Here is an 18,306-nt window from a genome sequence, read left to right as displayed (position 1 = left end):
TTATTTGACTTTTACTGCAGGAACAGTAAATTATTCTTCATCCTGAAATCAAGATAGATATTATGCAACCAAAAAAATTCAAGAGAAAATTAAAGAGCCTAATTTAGCAAAATCAGTGAAAATAAACAACCTACGGTACCCTGGTTGCATAAGTGTGCACACCCTTTCATAGTGGGGCTGTAGCTATGTTCAGAGCAAACATATCACATCCAGAATCTCGTTTAGAGCTAATTAGCATACACCTGCCAGCAACAAATGGGATTGCGATTTACCCCAAAGATCAGCTGTTCCTGTAGGATTTCCTTGTAGTTTTCTTGGTTGCCTCCTACTGGGATAGTCATGGTCCACATGGAGCTTTCAAAACATTGGGTTCTCATTTTTTAAAGGGAACAATCAGGAGAAGGAAGCAGAAGAATTTCAATGGAATTACATATACCATGGACTATTGTTCATGGTATATTACTGTGAGGTCTATTATCAATAAGTGGACAAAATGTGGCGCAACAGAAACATTGCCAAGAAGTATGAAACACATTAACACTAGCAAGTACAATAGACTACAATAATGTATAATACATATTATAATCATGGATTGTTGGACACCTACAACCTAAATACAGTAATGACACGAGTTCTCTGTAAAAATACACTTCTCAATGTGAAATTGACTCCAATGAAGTGACAATATCTTAGAGTTACAGGCATTTTTAAACATGCTGTGGGTAGCCACAGCATCCCTTCTACTGTGATGTCAGAACTAAAAAGTCTGCGTAGCTACAAATTAGTTGTTTATAACCTCTGTGCAAACACCTTTGTGGTCAGGTTTTCTTCACGCTGACCTACTTCTCACCAGAATGTCCCACTAAGATGATTTACCTCCATGCAACAGGTCATAAGTTTTCCTTCATTTGAATATCAAACAAGCGTTATGTAAGTATGATATCTGATAAAATATGATATGACCTTTTCCTGCGTCTGTACTTAAGTTCGTCCACACTTATCCATGGTGCTCTGCTCTTCCAAGTTTTAACCAATGGCTGGACACAGTTCATCTGGGCCACACCAAGCTATTGCTATGAATTAATTCACAGACACATATTTGCAGTATTATATCAATAGTAATTAGCTTGCATATGACACTGCAATATACATAGGTCATAGTTTCATGGGTTACATAGCCCAATAATAAGCAATGTAAGTACATTAAACTTTAACACACATGATAATAATACAACACATGTTATCTTAGGCACATGGGGCTTGGAAAACGCAGGAAAAGATGCACACAAGAAAAAAGCATACTAGCGTCCGTAAATAGAGTCAGATGCAGTTGTACCTATGCCAGGTGTAAGATACGCAAACATTAGGCGTTATGTGTTAGTGTTCAATGCAGAAGTGGTATTACCCTATTTGTAGACAACCTAATTTTGTAATAACAATGGGTCTGATTAATTAGCGATCGGATCTTATCTTTCCTCATCTTAAGTTGCCTTGAGTACTTAAGCAGAAACGGGGAAAGATAAGAGGTTCGCAATTCAATAAGGAACGCAAAGTCGGAAAAACACACCCACCTTCAGTCCTTTACGCAACAGAATATAATATGCAATGGATCTTAAGCAAATACCTCACTTAACAGTTCCGCTATGTTAACTTCCGCTGCGTTGAGCTAAGAAATGTATACGTCACGCCAAATGTGGGAGGTCCGACAGGTTTGTTTACAAATGTTAAAACACAATCCAGTCTGTATTTATGCAGGACAGTTGTAACCTCATTATTCCTTCTCACATGTTGATTTGGAGGGGCCAGGCTCCTTGGAGTGAAATGCCACATCTACGGCTTACATGTTATGTTATGTACTCAGCTTGACCAAAAAAGAACACTGACCACAGTCGAGCAGCATTGGTGGTATTAGTCGCTTGCATTTCTGTCTAACAGCACTGAGGTCATGAGTTCAAATCCCAACCATGGCCTTATCTGTGTGGAGTTTGTATGTTCTCTTCAATGTTTGCATGGGTTTACTCTGACATTGCAAGTTAAAATTTGACTACCACTCCAATGTGAGGAAAGCTGTAACCCATAATTTGATTGTGGGGCTGGATGAGAAATAAACATTTGTATTACATGGGAAAGTTATTCATTTAATGTCTGGGCTGATGGGAGGGGTTATGTTTGTTAATTAAATGGCAATCTTATTAATTTATTATAGGCGATTGGTTAGGGAGAAGGAGGTCTTTAATTTAATGTAGGGGGAAGGAGGCCTAATTATTAAACATGGGTACTATTAATTTGATGTCAGGGCTATATGGAGGAAAATAGATATTACACTTAAATGCTATTAATTAAATTCTGGAGTTGATTGGGTGGAAGTAGGAAAAAGCTACTGATCTAATGTCCGTCTGGTTGTGGAGATGGAGGCCTAGATTCTTCACTGATTGCTCTCCTAGACTACAGGAGCCTTGCAGCAACAAATGAATGTGTGAGTGCGATCACCACAGTATTGATGTTCTCAGGGTGTCAGATTCAGGGGCAGGCTGGGCTGGGTGGCAGGGGGGCATGTGCCCCCCAGGCCGGTCCCATAGTTGGCTACTTTGGGCTGGGACACCTGCATTTTTTTTCCTTTAAAATAGAGTTCTGCCCCCCCCGGGCTAAAATTTGCCAGCACTCCCCTGCTCAGATTATAATCCATTATAATCAGACAGGTATGTGAAAAAGGAAAGAAACATATACAATAAAATGCAATATAAAGGGAGGTTTGCTTTTTGTTGCATTATTTATTTTCATTATTTAAGATTTACATTTATAATAATAAAAGTACCGTTGGATTAAGCAACACTAAAATAACCTCTTTTTTATATTGATAAATATATATTATCGCAAAAACAACCCTTTAAGGATAGGCCACTACTTATGGGCCAGTGCTGTGTGCTTGCCCCCTGGGCTGAAGTCTGCCAGCCCCTGACAATTAGCAATGGAGCTCTCCTTTTTATGTGTAACCTATATAACACAGTACAATGTGACTGCAGAGTTTCACCAAGCCTGCCAGCCCTAGAATTTGAATTTCAGCAATGACAATTAGCAATGGAGCAATAGAGCTCTCCTCTTTGTATGTAACCTATATAACAAAGTACAATGTGACTGCAGATTTACACCAAGCCTGCCAGCCCTAGTATTTCTATTTCAGCAATGACAATTAGCAATGGAGCAATGGAGCTCTCCTCTTTGTGTGTTACCTATATAACACAGTACATTATGTGACTGCAGATTTAGAAGACCAAGCCTGCCAGACCTATTAATTCTATTTCAGCAATGGCAATTAGCAATGGAGCAATGGAGCTCTCCTGAATGTCACTGGAGACTTTGAAGAACACTGCTACCCCTCCTCTTTCTATGCTACCTATGACGCTGCCCAACTGCTTTACAGACTGCCAAGAACTGTGCTACCCCTTCAGTGTCCCTCTGTGAAATGGTGCTGGATCACCATGGAGGGCGGTACATATAGAATCCAACACTCACGAGATCCGACGATGTAACAATGACTTTTTGCCGCATTTTCAATGCAGAGGGCGCGGAAAAATATAGAGCCGGCTCGGCTCGGTACTCGAATCTGCTAAGTTCGGGTGTGTTCAGTTCTCAGGGAACCGAGCCTGAGCATCTCTAGTACACACTATTGTGAATTGCTGCAGATGCGATTTCTGTAACGATTTTACCAAAGACTGAAAGAATGCCGATTGGTGTGTACATACCTATACAATTTACATTCAGATCTACGTTCTTAATCTCTCATAACCATCTGCTGAAAAGATTGTGACTTTGCACACTCTAAGAGAGATCTGACTATGCTGGTTGTGAGTGTGTACTGTACACACTCCTACATTTACCCTACATCATTCCATCGTTCCATCGATGATCCTGATTTTTAGGAAGTTTAGAAAACCAAATTAACAGATACAATGTGTTTTGGTATGATAAAACATGATCGTGGGGGGTACACACTAATGCAATATCTGACCAAATGGTTGTGAATTATGTGATCTGCACGATAATAAATTTTCTGTAGTGTGCACCCACCTTTACTATCACTGTTGCACTTTGTAGCACACATTTACAGCACTCTTTACTTTTACGAAACTTCCACTCAACAGCCAAGAGTTCTGTCAACAAAGAAATAAAATAATACAAATTGTGATAGACGTTTGAAGAACGGGTTTGTGCCAGGACACTGAGCCGATCTGTGCCAACATGTTGTAAGCAGGATGTGGATGGGACTCTAGACTCTTCCATCTGACCCCCATCAGCTTTAACGTGAAAGGGGTGAGTGCGCAAGTTATGGGGGCGGGGCCTGTAGAGAAGGGGGAGGAGCAGTGATATTAGAAATAGGAGGAAATCAGAGATGTTACAAATGATCTCTGCTTATAGGAAAATTCAGGGGAGAGAGAGAGAAGATAGGAAGTTACAGCACAGTAACAACATTTACAAAATTCAAGGGAAAGAAAGAAAACTGTGACCCATAGTAGAGGACCACTATTCTCATTCAGGTAAGTGAACATTATATAATAATATCTGAAAGTATGAGGTAAGTAAACATTATGTATGTGTATTCTGCAAGTAGTTGTTACTGTTCACCTGCTGCATTAGTTATTTTGCACGGTACTTACTTGTAGGATAGAACAGCTGGAGCCGAACAGAGAACAAGGAGCTTGTAGGAGATAAGAGGAGCACAGAGCACAAGATCCTGGTGGGAGGGAGAATTGGGAGCTGGTCAGAGAACAGAGACCTTGGGCAAGTACAAGACTGGGAGAGAGGACTGTGAGTTGTATGCAGAGGCTCCTGGCTCCCTTATACATCACAGCGTTATTATGTCACAGCTTCAATGATTAAGGTAGCCGGGAGTCTCTGCGCACTGTGCGGAGAGAAGAGAGAAGTCCTAATGTAAGTATATCATCTGGGAGGCATTATTATTCATTACAATCATCCAGGGGCACTATTATTCCTTATAATCATCAAGGGGGCACTATTATTCATTATGATGACCATCAAGGTAGTAGTTATTTTTTTACGATCATCAATGGGGTACTAATGTTAGTAATTAAGTAACACTTCCTAAATGATGGCACTATGCTCTTAATTTTAGACCAAGGTGGCCCCCCTATCTTAAGTGACCAGGGCCCCCAAAGCTTAAATCTATCTCTGATTAAATCCACTGTGCGGCACTATGGAGTTTTGTGGGGTGATGATGGTCATGATTGATTGATGATGATGATGATTGATGATGACAGATGTTGATGAAGATGATGATTAATAATGATGATTGATGATTATGACAATTGATGATGATGATGATGATGATAAACCAATATTTGCATCAAGCTGCATCCCGGGTCTATCCCGCAATTGAAGTCAGTATTGTGACTACTATTAAAGTGGTCCTAATAATATAAAATTGCGTTTTGAATATCAGTTATATCATAACATGACAATAAGGCCAGTACTGTTTTTCTTTTTGCTCACTAGACAATATTTTATTCCAGAATGGACAAGGAAATTAAAAAAATATTCGAGTCTATGAAGGACTTTGAAAGGAAAATGGGGCAGGTGGAGGGGATCCTACTTCCAGAAAGCACCTGTGAAATCTGGGACCAAATACATAACTTTCAGGCACGTGAAGACGACATCCTTATTGCCACATTTCCTAAAGCTGGTAAGTGACTCCAATATAGGTGGCATTAACACCTAGGGGCAAATGTATGAATCTCCGATTTCTGCGATGGCTTGTAAAGGCAAGTTTGCCTTTACATGCCATCTGCACTTTAAATTTCCTCACTGCATAGTCGCCACTTGCAGAAATCGGAGGTTCATACATTTACCCCCCTAGTGTGCCAGAAAAATAAGCCCCCCTCCCCTTTTTACCTTTTTACATAAGCGTGCACTTGTGAACTTGGTGCCAACCACTGTGAAATTTAAGGAGAACTCTACCTGCAGGCAAACTTGTTTTGCCTCGTAGCCTTTGCATCAAGAGAACTGTTCTTTAGATACAGTCTAATCCGATGCGCAGACCCGAACGCATCTGTTTTCGAATCCAAAGGTAAAGAATATAAATAAATCTATGTGTACACTACAACATGCTGAGGCAGGAGTTCCTCTTTAATAAAACATGATCCCGTGACAAGCAATAGCTTTTAGCAGCAGTGTTTGATTTGGATGACCATGAACAAAAGGTTAAACTTTGACCACAGGAATGGGACACAATATGATAAGCTGAGAGCTTAATATCACACATTACAAAACCTGCTCACCTGGAGTTCACGGCAGTAATACAAGATGTAATCGTGAGCGAGCACAAAAGAAATTCTCTATATAATTATTGGCGTTGCTAATCCTTCTAAAATTACACAATAAAAGCTGGGGTCTTATTACAGATGGGAAAGGGATTGTGGTCAGTCTGCTATAAGGTGATACAGCATATTACTAAATCAGGTTTAATTTTACTTTATATTTTTTATAAATGATTTATTAACATTAGCAAAAACCTCCATGTTGCTTATATCTCCACTCCTATCCCACCTAGTTAAAGGTGGTAGTGCTTGGGGTACATGATAAGTAGGACTATTTTATGAAATATGTGTTGGTTATACTTTCTGATGTCAGCGGTGTTAATGTGGATGTTAAGCCACAACGCGTTTGAACTTTTGAGCTGCTGTTTATTGAACTTGAATAACAGTAGATATATGTAGGTACTCACAGTTGGCAATAACAGTTGAATGCAGTTCACACTTGTATATGTAGCAGGGGATGGTTTGCCTTACATACATCTATACATATGCTGCAGGCACTCTATATATTTTGCACATCTATGCAGTACTTAGTTATTGTGTGGGCTAGACTCCTTTTATGAGCAAGGAGCCTCTGCTCACTTTCTAAATAAGTTTGGGACTGATATTATACTTCGGGCACGCAGCTCTCTCTGGTCTGCGACTTGCTCCGTATAGGTCTGTAATGGAAGTAGGGGCGGTTTGAGGGTCTTGCACATGCGCAGTAGAACTAATAGGACATTGGAGTCCTGCCCCACTTCCTCCTAGACCACCGGAGAAAAGGTAACCATAGGAACGAGGGAGACAGAGTTAAAGTGCTCCTATATACTAACAATATGATGGTTGTGATGATAATGACATTTAATAATGTAGTGCTGGGAGACATTACAAGCATTTCATCGGTATCAAAGGCTTTTATTGACAATTATATTTATATTTAAGTTTATACAAAGAGGCAATATTTGCAGTGTTGACCCTTCTTTTTGAAGACCTCTGCAATTCGCCCTGACATGCTGTCAATCAACTTCTGACACATACTGACTGATGGTCGCCCATTCTTACCTAATCAATGCTTGGAGTTTGTCAGAATTTGTGGGTTTTTGTTTGTCCAGTCACCTCTTGAGGATTGACCATAAGTTCTCAATGGGATTAAGGTCTGAGTAGTTCCCTGGTTATGAACCCAAAATTTCGATGTTTTGATCCCAAGACACTTAGTTATCACTTTTGCCTTATGGCAAGGTGCTCCATCATGCTGGAAAAGGCATTGTTCGCCACCAAACTGTTTTGGAGGATGCTTTGGTACCATTCTTTCTTCATGGTTCTGTTCTTAGGCAAAATTGTGAGTGAGTCCAATCCCTTGGCTGAGAAGCAACCCCACACATGAATGGTCTCAGGATGCTTTACTGTTGGCATGACACAGGACTGATGGTAGAGGTCACCTTTCCTTCTCCAGACAATCGTTTTTCCAGGTGCCCCAAACAATCTGAAAGGGGATTCATCAGAGAAAATGACATTACCCCAGTCCTCAGCAGTCCAATCCCTGTACCTTTTGCAGAATATCAGTCTGTCCCTGATGTTTTTCTTGGAGAGAAGTGGCTTCATTGCTGCCCTTATTAACACCAGACCAACCTCCAAAAGTCTTCACCTCACTGTGCGTGCAGATGCACTCACATCTGCCTGCTGCCATTCCTGGGCAAGGTCTGCACTGGTTATGCCCAGATCCCGCAGCTGAATCAACTTTAGGAGATGGTCCTGGCGCTTGCTGGATGTTCTTGGGTGCCCTGAAGCCTTCTTCACAACTATTGAACTCCTTGAAATTTTTGATGAGCCCATAAATGGTTGATTTATGTGCAATCTTACTATCAGCAATATCCTTGCTGTGAAACCCTTTTTGTGCAAAGCAATGATGACTGCACATGTTTCCTTGGTTAACAGAGAAAGAACAATGATTTCAAGCACCACCCACCTTTTAAAGTTTCCAGTCTGTTATTCTAACTCAATCAGCATAACAGAGTGATCTCCAGCCTTGTCCTCATCAACACTCTCACCTGTGCTAATGAAAGAATCACTGACCTGATGTCAGCTGGTCCTTTTGTGCAGGGCTGAAATGCAGTGGAAATGTTGTTTTTGGGCTAAAGTTCATTGTCATGGCAGAAAAGGACTTAATTAATTGCAATTCATCTGATCACTCTTCATGACATTCTGGAGTATATGCAAATTGCCATCATAAAAACTGAGGCAGCACACACAATAAAATGGTAAAAGTTGAGCCACTAAAATATATAATCACTGTAATAATAATATACTTATACACGTTATATGCTGGATGGCTTTACTGTGAACTCAGATTCTTTTTACTTACTTTTCTTTTCTTAGGTTATCTTAATATGCACAAGTATAGTATTATCAAAAAACAACACTATGTAGTCAGAAGTATAATAAGCATTTATTTATGGAAAAAAGAGGAGGGAATGGTCATATCTACTGTACCTACTGTATCACCATTCCCCCCGCTATTTCCAGAGAAGTCTATTCTGCACAATTAAGGATCAGACCAATTCACTAGAAAGACAAAATTCAGACAAACACGGGGAGAGCATACAAACTCCACACAGATAGGGCCCTGGTCGGTGATTCATGATCTCAACACTGTAAGGCAGCAATGTTAACCACTGTGCGACCATGCTACCCCTGAATGTTGTACGAAGGACACATGAAGGTTCATAAAGCTTTGTTAAAAAAAAGCAGGGTGGAAAAGTTCAGGCTGCAGCTGAGGTCATCTGGTGCTTCTTACAGGTACCACGTGGATGTCTGAGATCATGGACCTGATGCTTCTAGAGGGGGATGTGGAGAAGAGCATGCGAGCCCCCTGCATTGTCAAGGTGCCGTTTATAGACTTATATCCAAAGCCCATGAAATCAGGTAACAGATATATGTATTCTACATATATTATATACAGCTCAGCAACTGCTTATGTGACTGTCTGGGGCAATTAAAGTTGTTTTCCGTGTCCAGATAACTTAATTTTGTATTGCAGGGCAACAACATGAAATATCTCTGGTGATAGAAATACATTGTATAAATGTACAGTAGAAGTTACCAGGGAATATGTACAAGTCAACAAATCAAAGGCATCTGAAGGTGAAATCACAACTGCAGAATTATTTATCCCCCAAACGTGAGAATAGCCCATTGGTCGGTGTACTGTTCTTACATCACCAACTGGATGTCACACAGCGTATCAATACCTTATATGGGATGAGCCACTTATCAACTGTCCAATAGGAAGCAGCAATAAGCACATACACACAGAGGCTTAGATATATAACAGTCACAGACCCGCACTGTACCACAGGTGAGGGCACAGAGTACAGGCACACGCCGACACCTACCATAGGCGCATAGTTCTCAGCCTATTCTGACACACGTGTTACATTTTGGGTCTGTAAACCTCTTCCCATGTGTGGCAGTTTCCAGGGCTGCCAAGAAGAATTCAGGGCCCGGGTACAACAAATTCATGGGGCCCCCCTCATATTCAAGTAAGCCCCAAAATTTTTTTGCGCCGCAATTTAGGTGTATGATCATACATTCAGGGGCGTGGCTAGCCAAACGGCGGTGCAAAAATTTTGGGAGGTGTGGTCATGCATTTGGGGGCGTGGCAAACGTGCCATTGGGGCGTGGCTAACATAAAAACCACTAGGCTCTCAATTCGCCGGAGCGTCACATATGTTCAAGCACTCCTGACTTTCAGGACATCTACCACCACAGTGTAGTATACAAACAATGCAGTGTGTACACAAACAGTTCAGTCTTGGCCTACACCTTACATTGGGCACAACATTCACCAAAAATTGGTATTGTCCCTACTAGAATCACAACATTTCACACACTGTGCTGCTCTCTCCTACCTGTTCTTCTCACTTTCTCCACCTGTGGCTGCTGGTTTCTTTAGTTGTGGCTTGTCCGGATCCAGGAATGTTGAAGGACCTATTTTGAAAAAAAAATGGCTACATTTAGAAAATTACAGCCAGCCCCGGCGTTAAATCAATAGCACCCACAATTAATAATTAGGCCTTCCTCCAGCCCCAACATTAAAATAATACTATTCACATTTAATAAATAAACTTCCTGCAAACAGCCCCAGCAGTACCTATTTCTTGCAACCATCACTGCCATTAAATAATTCAGTCACATTTAATAAATAGACCTCATTCTCCCTAAACTCACCCCAACATTCAATAGCCCCCAAAACTTTTTTTCTCCTCTGTTCCTCTCTCCTTTTTTTCCTCCACTGTTCCTCTTTCCCACTTTTTTTCCTCCTCTGTTCCTCTTTCCCACTATTTTTTCCTCCACTCTTCCTCTTTCCTACTTTTTTTTCTCATCTGTTCCTCTCTCCTTTTTTTCCTCCACTGTTCCTCTTTCCCACATTTTTTTCTCCTCTGTTCCTCTCTCCTTTTTTTTCTCCTCTGTTCCTCTTTCCCACTTTTTTTCCTCATCTGTTCCTCTTTCCCACTTTTTTTTCTCCTCTGTTCCTCTTTCCCACTATTTTTTCCTCCACTCTTCCTCTTTCCTACTTTTTTTTCTCCTCTGTTCCTCTCTCCTTTTTTTTCTCCTCTGTTCCTCTTTCCCACTTTTTTTCCTCATCTGTTCCTCTTTCCCACTTTTTTTTCTCCTCTGTTCCTCTTTCCCACTATTTTTTCCTCCACTCTTCCTCTTTCCTACTTTTTTTCTCATCTGTTCCTCTCTCCCACTTTTTTTCCCTCCTCTGTTCCTCTTTCCCACTTTTTTTCCTCCTTTGTTCCTCTCTCCCACTTTTTTTTCCTCCTCTGTTCCTCTTTCCCACTTTTTTTTCTCCTCTGTTCCTCTCTCCTTTTTTTTCTCCTCTGTTCCTCTTTCCCACTTTTTTTTTAATTCCTCTGTGGCTCTCTGCTTTTTTTCCCTCCTCTGTTTTTCTCTCCCCTTTCTTTATAGTACTGTCCATCTCTGTTTTCCTCCCCTTGCCTCTCCGTTTCTTTACTTACCTTTTGTCAACTTCTTTCCTTTCTTTTCTTCTCTTCTGTCAACTTCTTCCATTTCTTTTCTTCTATCTCCTCTTCTGTCTTCTTTCTTCATGCTGGCTGCGGCGCTCCTCACTGACTGACAGGCGTGACTTGATGACGTCACGCCCGGCAGTCAGTGTGAATGGAGAAGAGGAGAGGAGGGACACGGCGCCGCGCGATCACGTGAGTATCGTTTTTTTTCTTTTTCTTTTTTTCTTCCAGCTCCCCCCACCAACGAATAACCCCCCCCCCCCCCCCCCGCGGGAAAAAAAATAAAAATAAATAAAAATCGCAAAAAAGAAAATTATAAAAAAAAAAAAAAAAAATTTAATTAGCGGAGAGGGCCCGGCCCGGGCCCCCTGGCATGGCCGGGCCCGGGTAAAATGTACCCGCTCCCCCCCCCTCTCGGCGGCCCTGGCAGTTTCCAAACCACATACAAGACCACTGCTTATTAAATGTCTCCTGTAACGTTAGTCTTCATTGAGGCCTATTAGATGTAATGTAGATTATTCTGTAATCTAATAGGAGTCCCAGCATAATAATGTGACCTTACAATATATGTTCTGCATTAAGGCCCAGTGTGTTTTGTTAAATCATGACATGAACACCAGTGTAAAGCAATAGAGGATTTGTGTGATGTTAGTGAAAAAAAACATTTTTATAAAATAATTTTATACATAACAATAATTGTCTCTAGATAAGTGATGGGCAACAGGCGGCCCTCCGAGCCTCCACCTGCGGCCCTCCGATCTTCCACCTGCAGCCCTCTGAGCCTCCATTGGCGGCCCTCCGATCCTCCACAGGCAGCCCTCCAAGCCTACACCGCCGGCCCTCTGAGCCTTCACCGCCGGCCCTCCGGGCCTCCAGCTCCTTCCTGCTTTATTGTCAGATGTGTTTGTTATATAATGGAACACTTGTATAACATACCTGCTGATGTGTTATTACAGATAGGTGTCTCTTTCTTGGATTGAATGTATTGATTTATCTTATTACTGAGAGTAACGGTAATGTGCGGCCCTTCTGAAGGTTAGAGCCCACACCATGTAGTTCCCAAAGTTTTATTAGGTTGTCCATCACTGCTCTACATCTATACAATCATTACAGCAGGCCTGTCCAACCTGCGGCCCTCCAGGTGTTGTGAAACTACAAGCCCCAGCATGCTTTGCCAGTAGACAACCTGCTGATAGCTGGAAGGGCATGCTGGGACTTGTAGTTTCACAACATCTGGAGGGCCGCAGGTTGGACAGGCCTGCATTAAAGGATTGTATTTATAGCCTCTGATTGCTGGACAGAGATCCCAGCGCTGCTCCATCTGGTTACTTTTGGACAAAAATAAAAATGTCGCCCTCCCTTACATCAGACCTGTAGTTCCTGTTGTCCGTTACCTCGGCCGCTGGAGCAGGATTATGCAGCAGACGGGGATAGGCACCTGATGTAATGACCATATTGTGCACATCTGACAATTCAGACACCTGGCTCTTAATAAATGACATCATGCAGCTTGTGGGTACAGCCCCCGTCCTCCTACCCAGAGATATCTGACCCCATTTGCCAGAGTTAAGAAATGAAAAGTTTGCTAACACAGAAAATGAAGCAAATGGATGTGAATTTTGGGATTAATGTCTTAGTCCTTCCATATATTTAAGGAGTGGATAACGCCAACGCTATGGAGTCTCCTCGTCTCCTAAAAACTCATTTGCCGATACAGCTGCTGCCGCCATCTTTCTGGGACAAGAACGTGAAGGTGAGTGAGAGACGGTGAGGAAAAAATATGGTGTCCCAAATTCCTCTAATATTTAAGATGCAAACAATGTTATACATTTTTCTTGTAGCTAAAAAAACGATAATCTCCTCTGCAACATGATGGGTTTAGCAAAGTGTAGCAAAATTGTTTCAACAGAATGAAATAACATAGTCCCAACTGTGCCAAGTTCTGTTGTATTATATATTATATTGGAACCATCGATATTCTCCGACAGCTATCAAAATATTTAAAAAGTTGAATTTGTGTCATAAGTGATAAGGGAAAATAAACGGATTAAAAATGTTAAAAACTAATTCAACTGACCAAAATATAAAGTATGTGTTTGTAATATATCATCAGATACTTTAGCTTAATAAACAGTATCCTTTCATTGGTAGTTGTACATTTTTATTTTATTCATGAATTATAACTATAAACACATTTCTCATTGACAGTAACTGAAATTAGTTCCTATACTTCAGAAACACACTAAGGAGTAAATGTATCAAGGTCCGATCTTCTCGGTAGAGATGAAACTCGCAGATGTATGAACCTGAGATTTCATGTAAAATCGCCAGAGTTGTGTTTCTGCCAAAATCGCTATTTCACAATCGATAGAGATCAAACTCCCGACTGTTTGCTAATCTAGGCAGCTGTCAAATGTGTAAAAATAGATGAAAGTTTTTTTTTAAAAAAGCGTGCCCATCCCCCCCCCCCCCCCCCAACCTGACAACTATTAACCCTAGTGCTGCCAGACTACTGTTGGTTACGTGAAAATCGGGGAAAAAATTTGCGTGGAGTCCCCCCTGTTTTTCACTTAACCAGCACTAGGCAAACCAACCTGGGCTGGGTGGCACTATTGCATGGGCAGAGGTCCCCCTGCCATAATGACAACCTACCCCAGGCTGTTCAGTGCTGGGGTGGATTCCCTAGGCAGTGGGGTCTGCCGAAAAAATGAGTGGGCCCCCCCTCTAGGGACACCCAGTCCAGTGCTGAAAGCATTAGGGCTCTTCCTACACCCTTGGTCGGTGGGTTTAGGGTAATAACGGCAATTATATAGTTAAAAATACAAACAAACGCCATTTTGTTTTGTGGAACTACACACTGGTACACTCACACCTACCTTACTCCTGCCTGTACTAGTCTCACAGCCCATGTCCAAATCTCCACACTAAGCCGCAATTGCTCCTCTAATCTCACCTGTGCCCTCTTCCAATTAGAATAGAAGCTCTCTAGTAAGCAGGGTCCTCCCTACCCTTGTTTTTAGGTCTGCATTTATTTTGTCTACCTTGCATGTCCGTTTTATGTCCTGTTTTCTCCACTGTCCAGCACTGCAGAGCACTGTGCTGTCTTATAAAAAAATTCCAATAATAATAATAATAATAATAATAATAATAATAATACACCATTTGATAGAAACATTTATAGAGAATTCCTCAAAGCCTTGTACAATATCCAAGAACAAGTAAATGTTCACTTTGTCAGATAGGTAAAATAATTTATCAGCTATTTATTATTTGTTTACAGATTGTCAGAGAAACTTCAGTAGAACTCATATAGGTATTTGGTGGTTTTCAGTAGCTTAAGAAGATCCATCCCTCATAATTCGTCTGGTTATGGACAATTTATGAGTAAAACAAGTGACAGCATCTATTATTCTGAATGCCAATAGATGGGATAAGAAAGAGAAAAGTTCTGAATCAGGGCATTCTTGAGTCCAATATCAATCATAAAATTTTAAAAAATATATATTTATTAATCTCTTTATTAAAATTATATTTGTACCATCTATATTCCTCAACAGTTAGAAAATTATTTAAAAAGGTGAAATTGTGTCACAACTAAGTATCATTATGGTGTCAATTTTGTTTTAAACTAGGTGTCAAAGTCATAGATTGTGAGGGAAGAAGGGGATAAGGTACAGGTGGGCAGAGAAGTGAGGTGATGGTGGAAGCGTCGGGGGTTAGCAGACTGGGTGGATATTAGAGAACTGAGGGGAAGATTAAAGTGTTGGGGGTTAGAAGACTGGATGGATATTAGAGAAGTGAGAGGAAGCTGGAAGTGTCCAGTGATAGAAGACCTGGTGGATATTAGAGAAGTGAGGTGAAGCTGGAAGTGTCGGGGGTTAGAAGACTGGGTGAATATTAGAGAAGTGAGGGGAAGGTGAAAGTGTTGGGTGTTAGAAGACTTGGGGGTAAATGTATTAATCTCCGGGTTCTTCATGTCAGGCGCCGTCTCCGTCATACTCCCTCTCGGCGGAGAAGGACGCCTGTCACAACCGCTCTGCCCGGACAGTTGCCGGGCAACCGCATAGCCGCGCCTCCCAACCCTGTCGGGCGCCTGCGCAGTAGCTCGTTCCGTTGCTAGGCAACGGGACGCTTTCCCTGGCACTTCCTGTGCCTATTCCACGGAGCCTATCAGCTGTTTTCTGCCTCTATTTAAACCTGGCTCTGGCGCCATTAGGGTGCCAGAGTAACAGGTTCCTGCCTCTAGCTTCCACTGTGCTTGTGCCTCGTGTTTGGACCCGGCTTCTACTACCATTCTCTAGTCTCTGCATTCCTGTTGTGACCCGGCTAGCTGACCCTTCTCTATTCTGTGTGACCCATCGTGTTCCTGCGACCTTGGCCTGTTTTGACATTGCTTTTGGATTCTCCTTCTGTACCTCGTATACCGATTGGCTTGACCCGGACCGTCTGACTCCTCTTCACTACACCAGTAACTGTCTGATAGGACCGCGACCTGCGTACCCTGTGCAGCGAAGCCCATACCTCCATGCGGGGGTCCCTGGTGAAAACCAGGGGTACGTTAGACTCTGCACCTATCTGCTCAGTAGTGCTAATACTGGTTAGTGTTCCTCTCAAATCCGTGCCTGACACTTCAACACCCGTGAGTTCGGCGTCTTCAGCGTTTAAATTTAAAGCAGCGCTGCCTTGTAAAGGGAAACTTCCCTTTACAAGGCAGCGCCACTTTAAATCTAAATGCAGAAGACGCCGAACTCGCGGGTGTTGAAGAACCCGGAGATTAATACATTTACCCCCTGGTGGATATTAGAGAAGTAAGAGGAAGGTGGAAGTGTCTGGGGATAGAAGACCTGGTGGATATTAGAGAAGTGAGAGGAAGGTGGAAGTGTCCGGGGATAGAAGACCTGGTGGATATTAGAGAAGTGAGGGGAAGGTGGAACTGTTGGGGGTTAGAAGACTGGGTAGATATTAGAGAAGTGAGAGGAAGATGGAAGTGTCTGGGGATATAAGACCTGGTGGATATTAGAGAAGTGAAGGGAAGGTAGAAGTGTTGGGGTTAGAAGACCGGGTGGATATTTCACATGTGAAGTAGATGTACTATGTTTATATGTATTTCTCCTCTCTCTGGCAGGTTGTATATGTCGCTAGGAATGCCAAGGATTGCATGGTTTCATTCTTTTACTTCCAGAGGATGAATAAGTTCCTGACAGAACCTGGGACCTGGGATGAATACTTCTCAAAGTTTTTGGCTGGAGATGGTGAGCCTAAGGGACAAATACAACTTGTAATGACTAAGTTAACTACAGTATTTTCTCCTACTTTGTAAGCTTAAAATAATTCCAACTCTACAAAAGGCCCATAGTTACCAGTAAATTGTGAAGCTCTCCTTTCCAAATCAAAAGGGACTTCATTGTCCTCAGGCACCTTAGCAATGTTATCAAGAAGTATAAAGTCTTGACTTCTCTAAGATCTTCTACAGCAATGGCAGAATCAGCTTGTAATTGGGGGATAAAAAGGATCTTACTGCCTAGCTTTCTAGCAGCCCACCTGGATGAAGAACTCAGTTCTTTCACATAAGACAGAGCTCAACGTTATAGAAGCCTACATCTAATAATACTGTTAATACATCCACTTTAATAGCACATGGTTGATCAAAAATCCTTTGATTCTCCTTTAAACCTATAATAGGTCCCAAAGAATCAAAATAATTACTTCTCCAGAACTCTGGGATGAAGCATAACCCTGTGTGCTAAAACACAGACTAGTGGGACTATTCTTAAAATAAATAGCCGAATCTGCCATCGGTGGCTTACAATTGTTATAAATAATGTATTCCTTTCAGTGCCGTGGGGAAGTTGGTTTGACCATGTCATCGGCTGGTGGAAAGCAAAAAATAAACATCAAATTCTCTACATGTTCTATGAGGATTTGATCGAGGTGAGAAAGATTAATGTGGCATGGAGTACATATGTATAAAGTTAGTTCAGGTGTTCCTAAGATTACTGAAACTCACTTGTTGACAGGACCCAAAGCGTGAGTACAGAAAACTATTGAAGTTCCTCGGAAAGGATCTGTCAGATGAGGTTCTTGAGAAGATTCATCATCACACATCATTCCAGGCAATGAAGGAAAACCCGATGACCAACTACAGTTTCCTACCAGCAACTCTATTTGATCAGTCCATCTCGCCCTTCATAAGGAAAGGTATAATGTTGCTGTTTCTATAAGGCAATGACCATTTACAGTCAATATAGTAGTAATTGTTTATTTCATGTTTGTGAATTCTTGTTTCAGGGAAAGTTGGAGATTGGAAGAATCATTTCTTGGTGGCCCAGAATATTGTGTTTGATGAGGAATACAAGAAGAGAATGGAGGGTAGTGGACTTAGCTTCCGCACCCAGTTATGAGACTAAAGCTGGTTGCCCACACAGTTTCACCAGCTAGCCAACAGTTGTACCATGTGTGGGCTTAGGTTCCTCTATTGGATTTGATCAGGTATGGTGGAGCACCAGTAATAAATAAATTAATCCGGAAGTGCAGTGGTCTGTGCCTATGTTGGATCCAGTAGCTCATTGAGGCGTTTGAACACACCGATCACTTCAGTTTGGCTACAGATGTTTGTGCCAAACTATAATATCAGAACATATATAAGAACAATGAAAGTCAGGAGATGCACATGTCTTAAATTATTAGTCATGTTTCTCACCGAAAAAGGTAAAAAAACACCTAATAGAGAACATATTGGCCAAAGTCCTCTCACTAGAATTCTCCTTCAAACTCAATCCCTGAGAATCTACCAAAATATTATTAATATTAAGGGAGAATTTAATAATATACAGGTCACAAAAACCTCTGAAGGCTTTGGGAAGAGATGGATTCTCGTTGTCTTACTTAGCTCAAGATGAACAATTGACATTATCCATCATATCAATGCATGTAAAATTCCACTTTTAGCTCTTGCCATCGATGCTGAG

At 41.5% G+C, this 18,306-nt stretch overlaps 1 protein-coding gene across 5 annotated transcripts; it reads left to right on the top strand.

The window, feature by feature from the left end:
- The first annotated feature begins 4,395 nt into the window (after positions 1-4,395).
- Positions 4,396-17,998, top strand: LOC142097285 (sulfotransferase 1C1-like). 5 transcript variants are annotated; one of them, XM_075178987.1, is made up of 9 exons: positions 4,396-4,535; positions 4,662-4,779; positions 5,529-5,698; positions 9,105-9,230; positions 12,994-13,091; positions 16,464-16,590; positions 17,175-17,269; positions 17,356-17,536; positions 17,627-17,998. In XM_075178987.1, the coding sequence occupies exons 3-9, from the start codon at positions 5,530-5,532 to the stop codon at positions 17,737-17,739; spliced, it is 909 nt and encodes a 302-aa protein (XP_075035088.1). In that variant the 5' UTR covers positions 4,396-4,535; positions 4,662-4,779; position 5,529; the 3' UTR covers positions 17,740-17,998. The 5 variants fall into 5 exon arrangements, with proteins under 5 accessions (XP_075035088.1, XP_075035085.1, XP_075035086.1 ...); XM_075178984.1 differs by lacking the exon at positions 4,662-4,779; XM_075178985.1 differs by lacking the exon at positions 4,662-4,779 and having other exon boundaries at positions 5,512-5,698.
- The last annotated feature ends 308 nt before the right edge of the window (positions 17,999-18,306 follow it).

The sequence above is a fragment of the Mixophyes fleayi genome, chromosome 7 (genome assembly GCF_038048845.1).
Source record: "Mixophyes fleayi isolate aMixFle1 chromosome 7, aMixFle1.hap1, whole genome shotgun sequence".
In the NCBI taxonomy this organism is placed as follows: domain Eukaryota; kingdom Metazoa; phylum Chordata; class Amphibia; order Anura; family Limnodynastidae; genus Mixophyes; species Mixophyes fleayi.
Note: the sequence above shows the minus strand (reverse complement) of the source record. Positions and strands in the feature narration are given on the sequence as shown.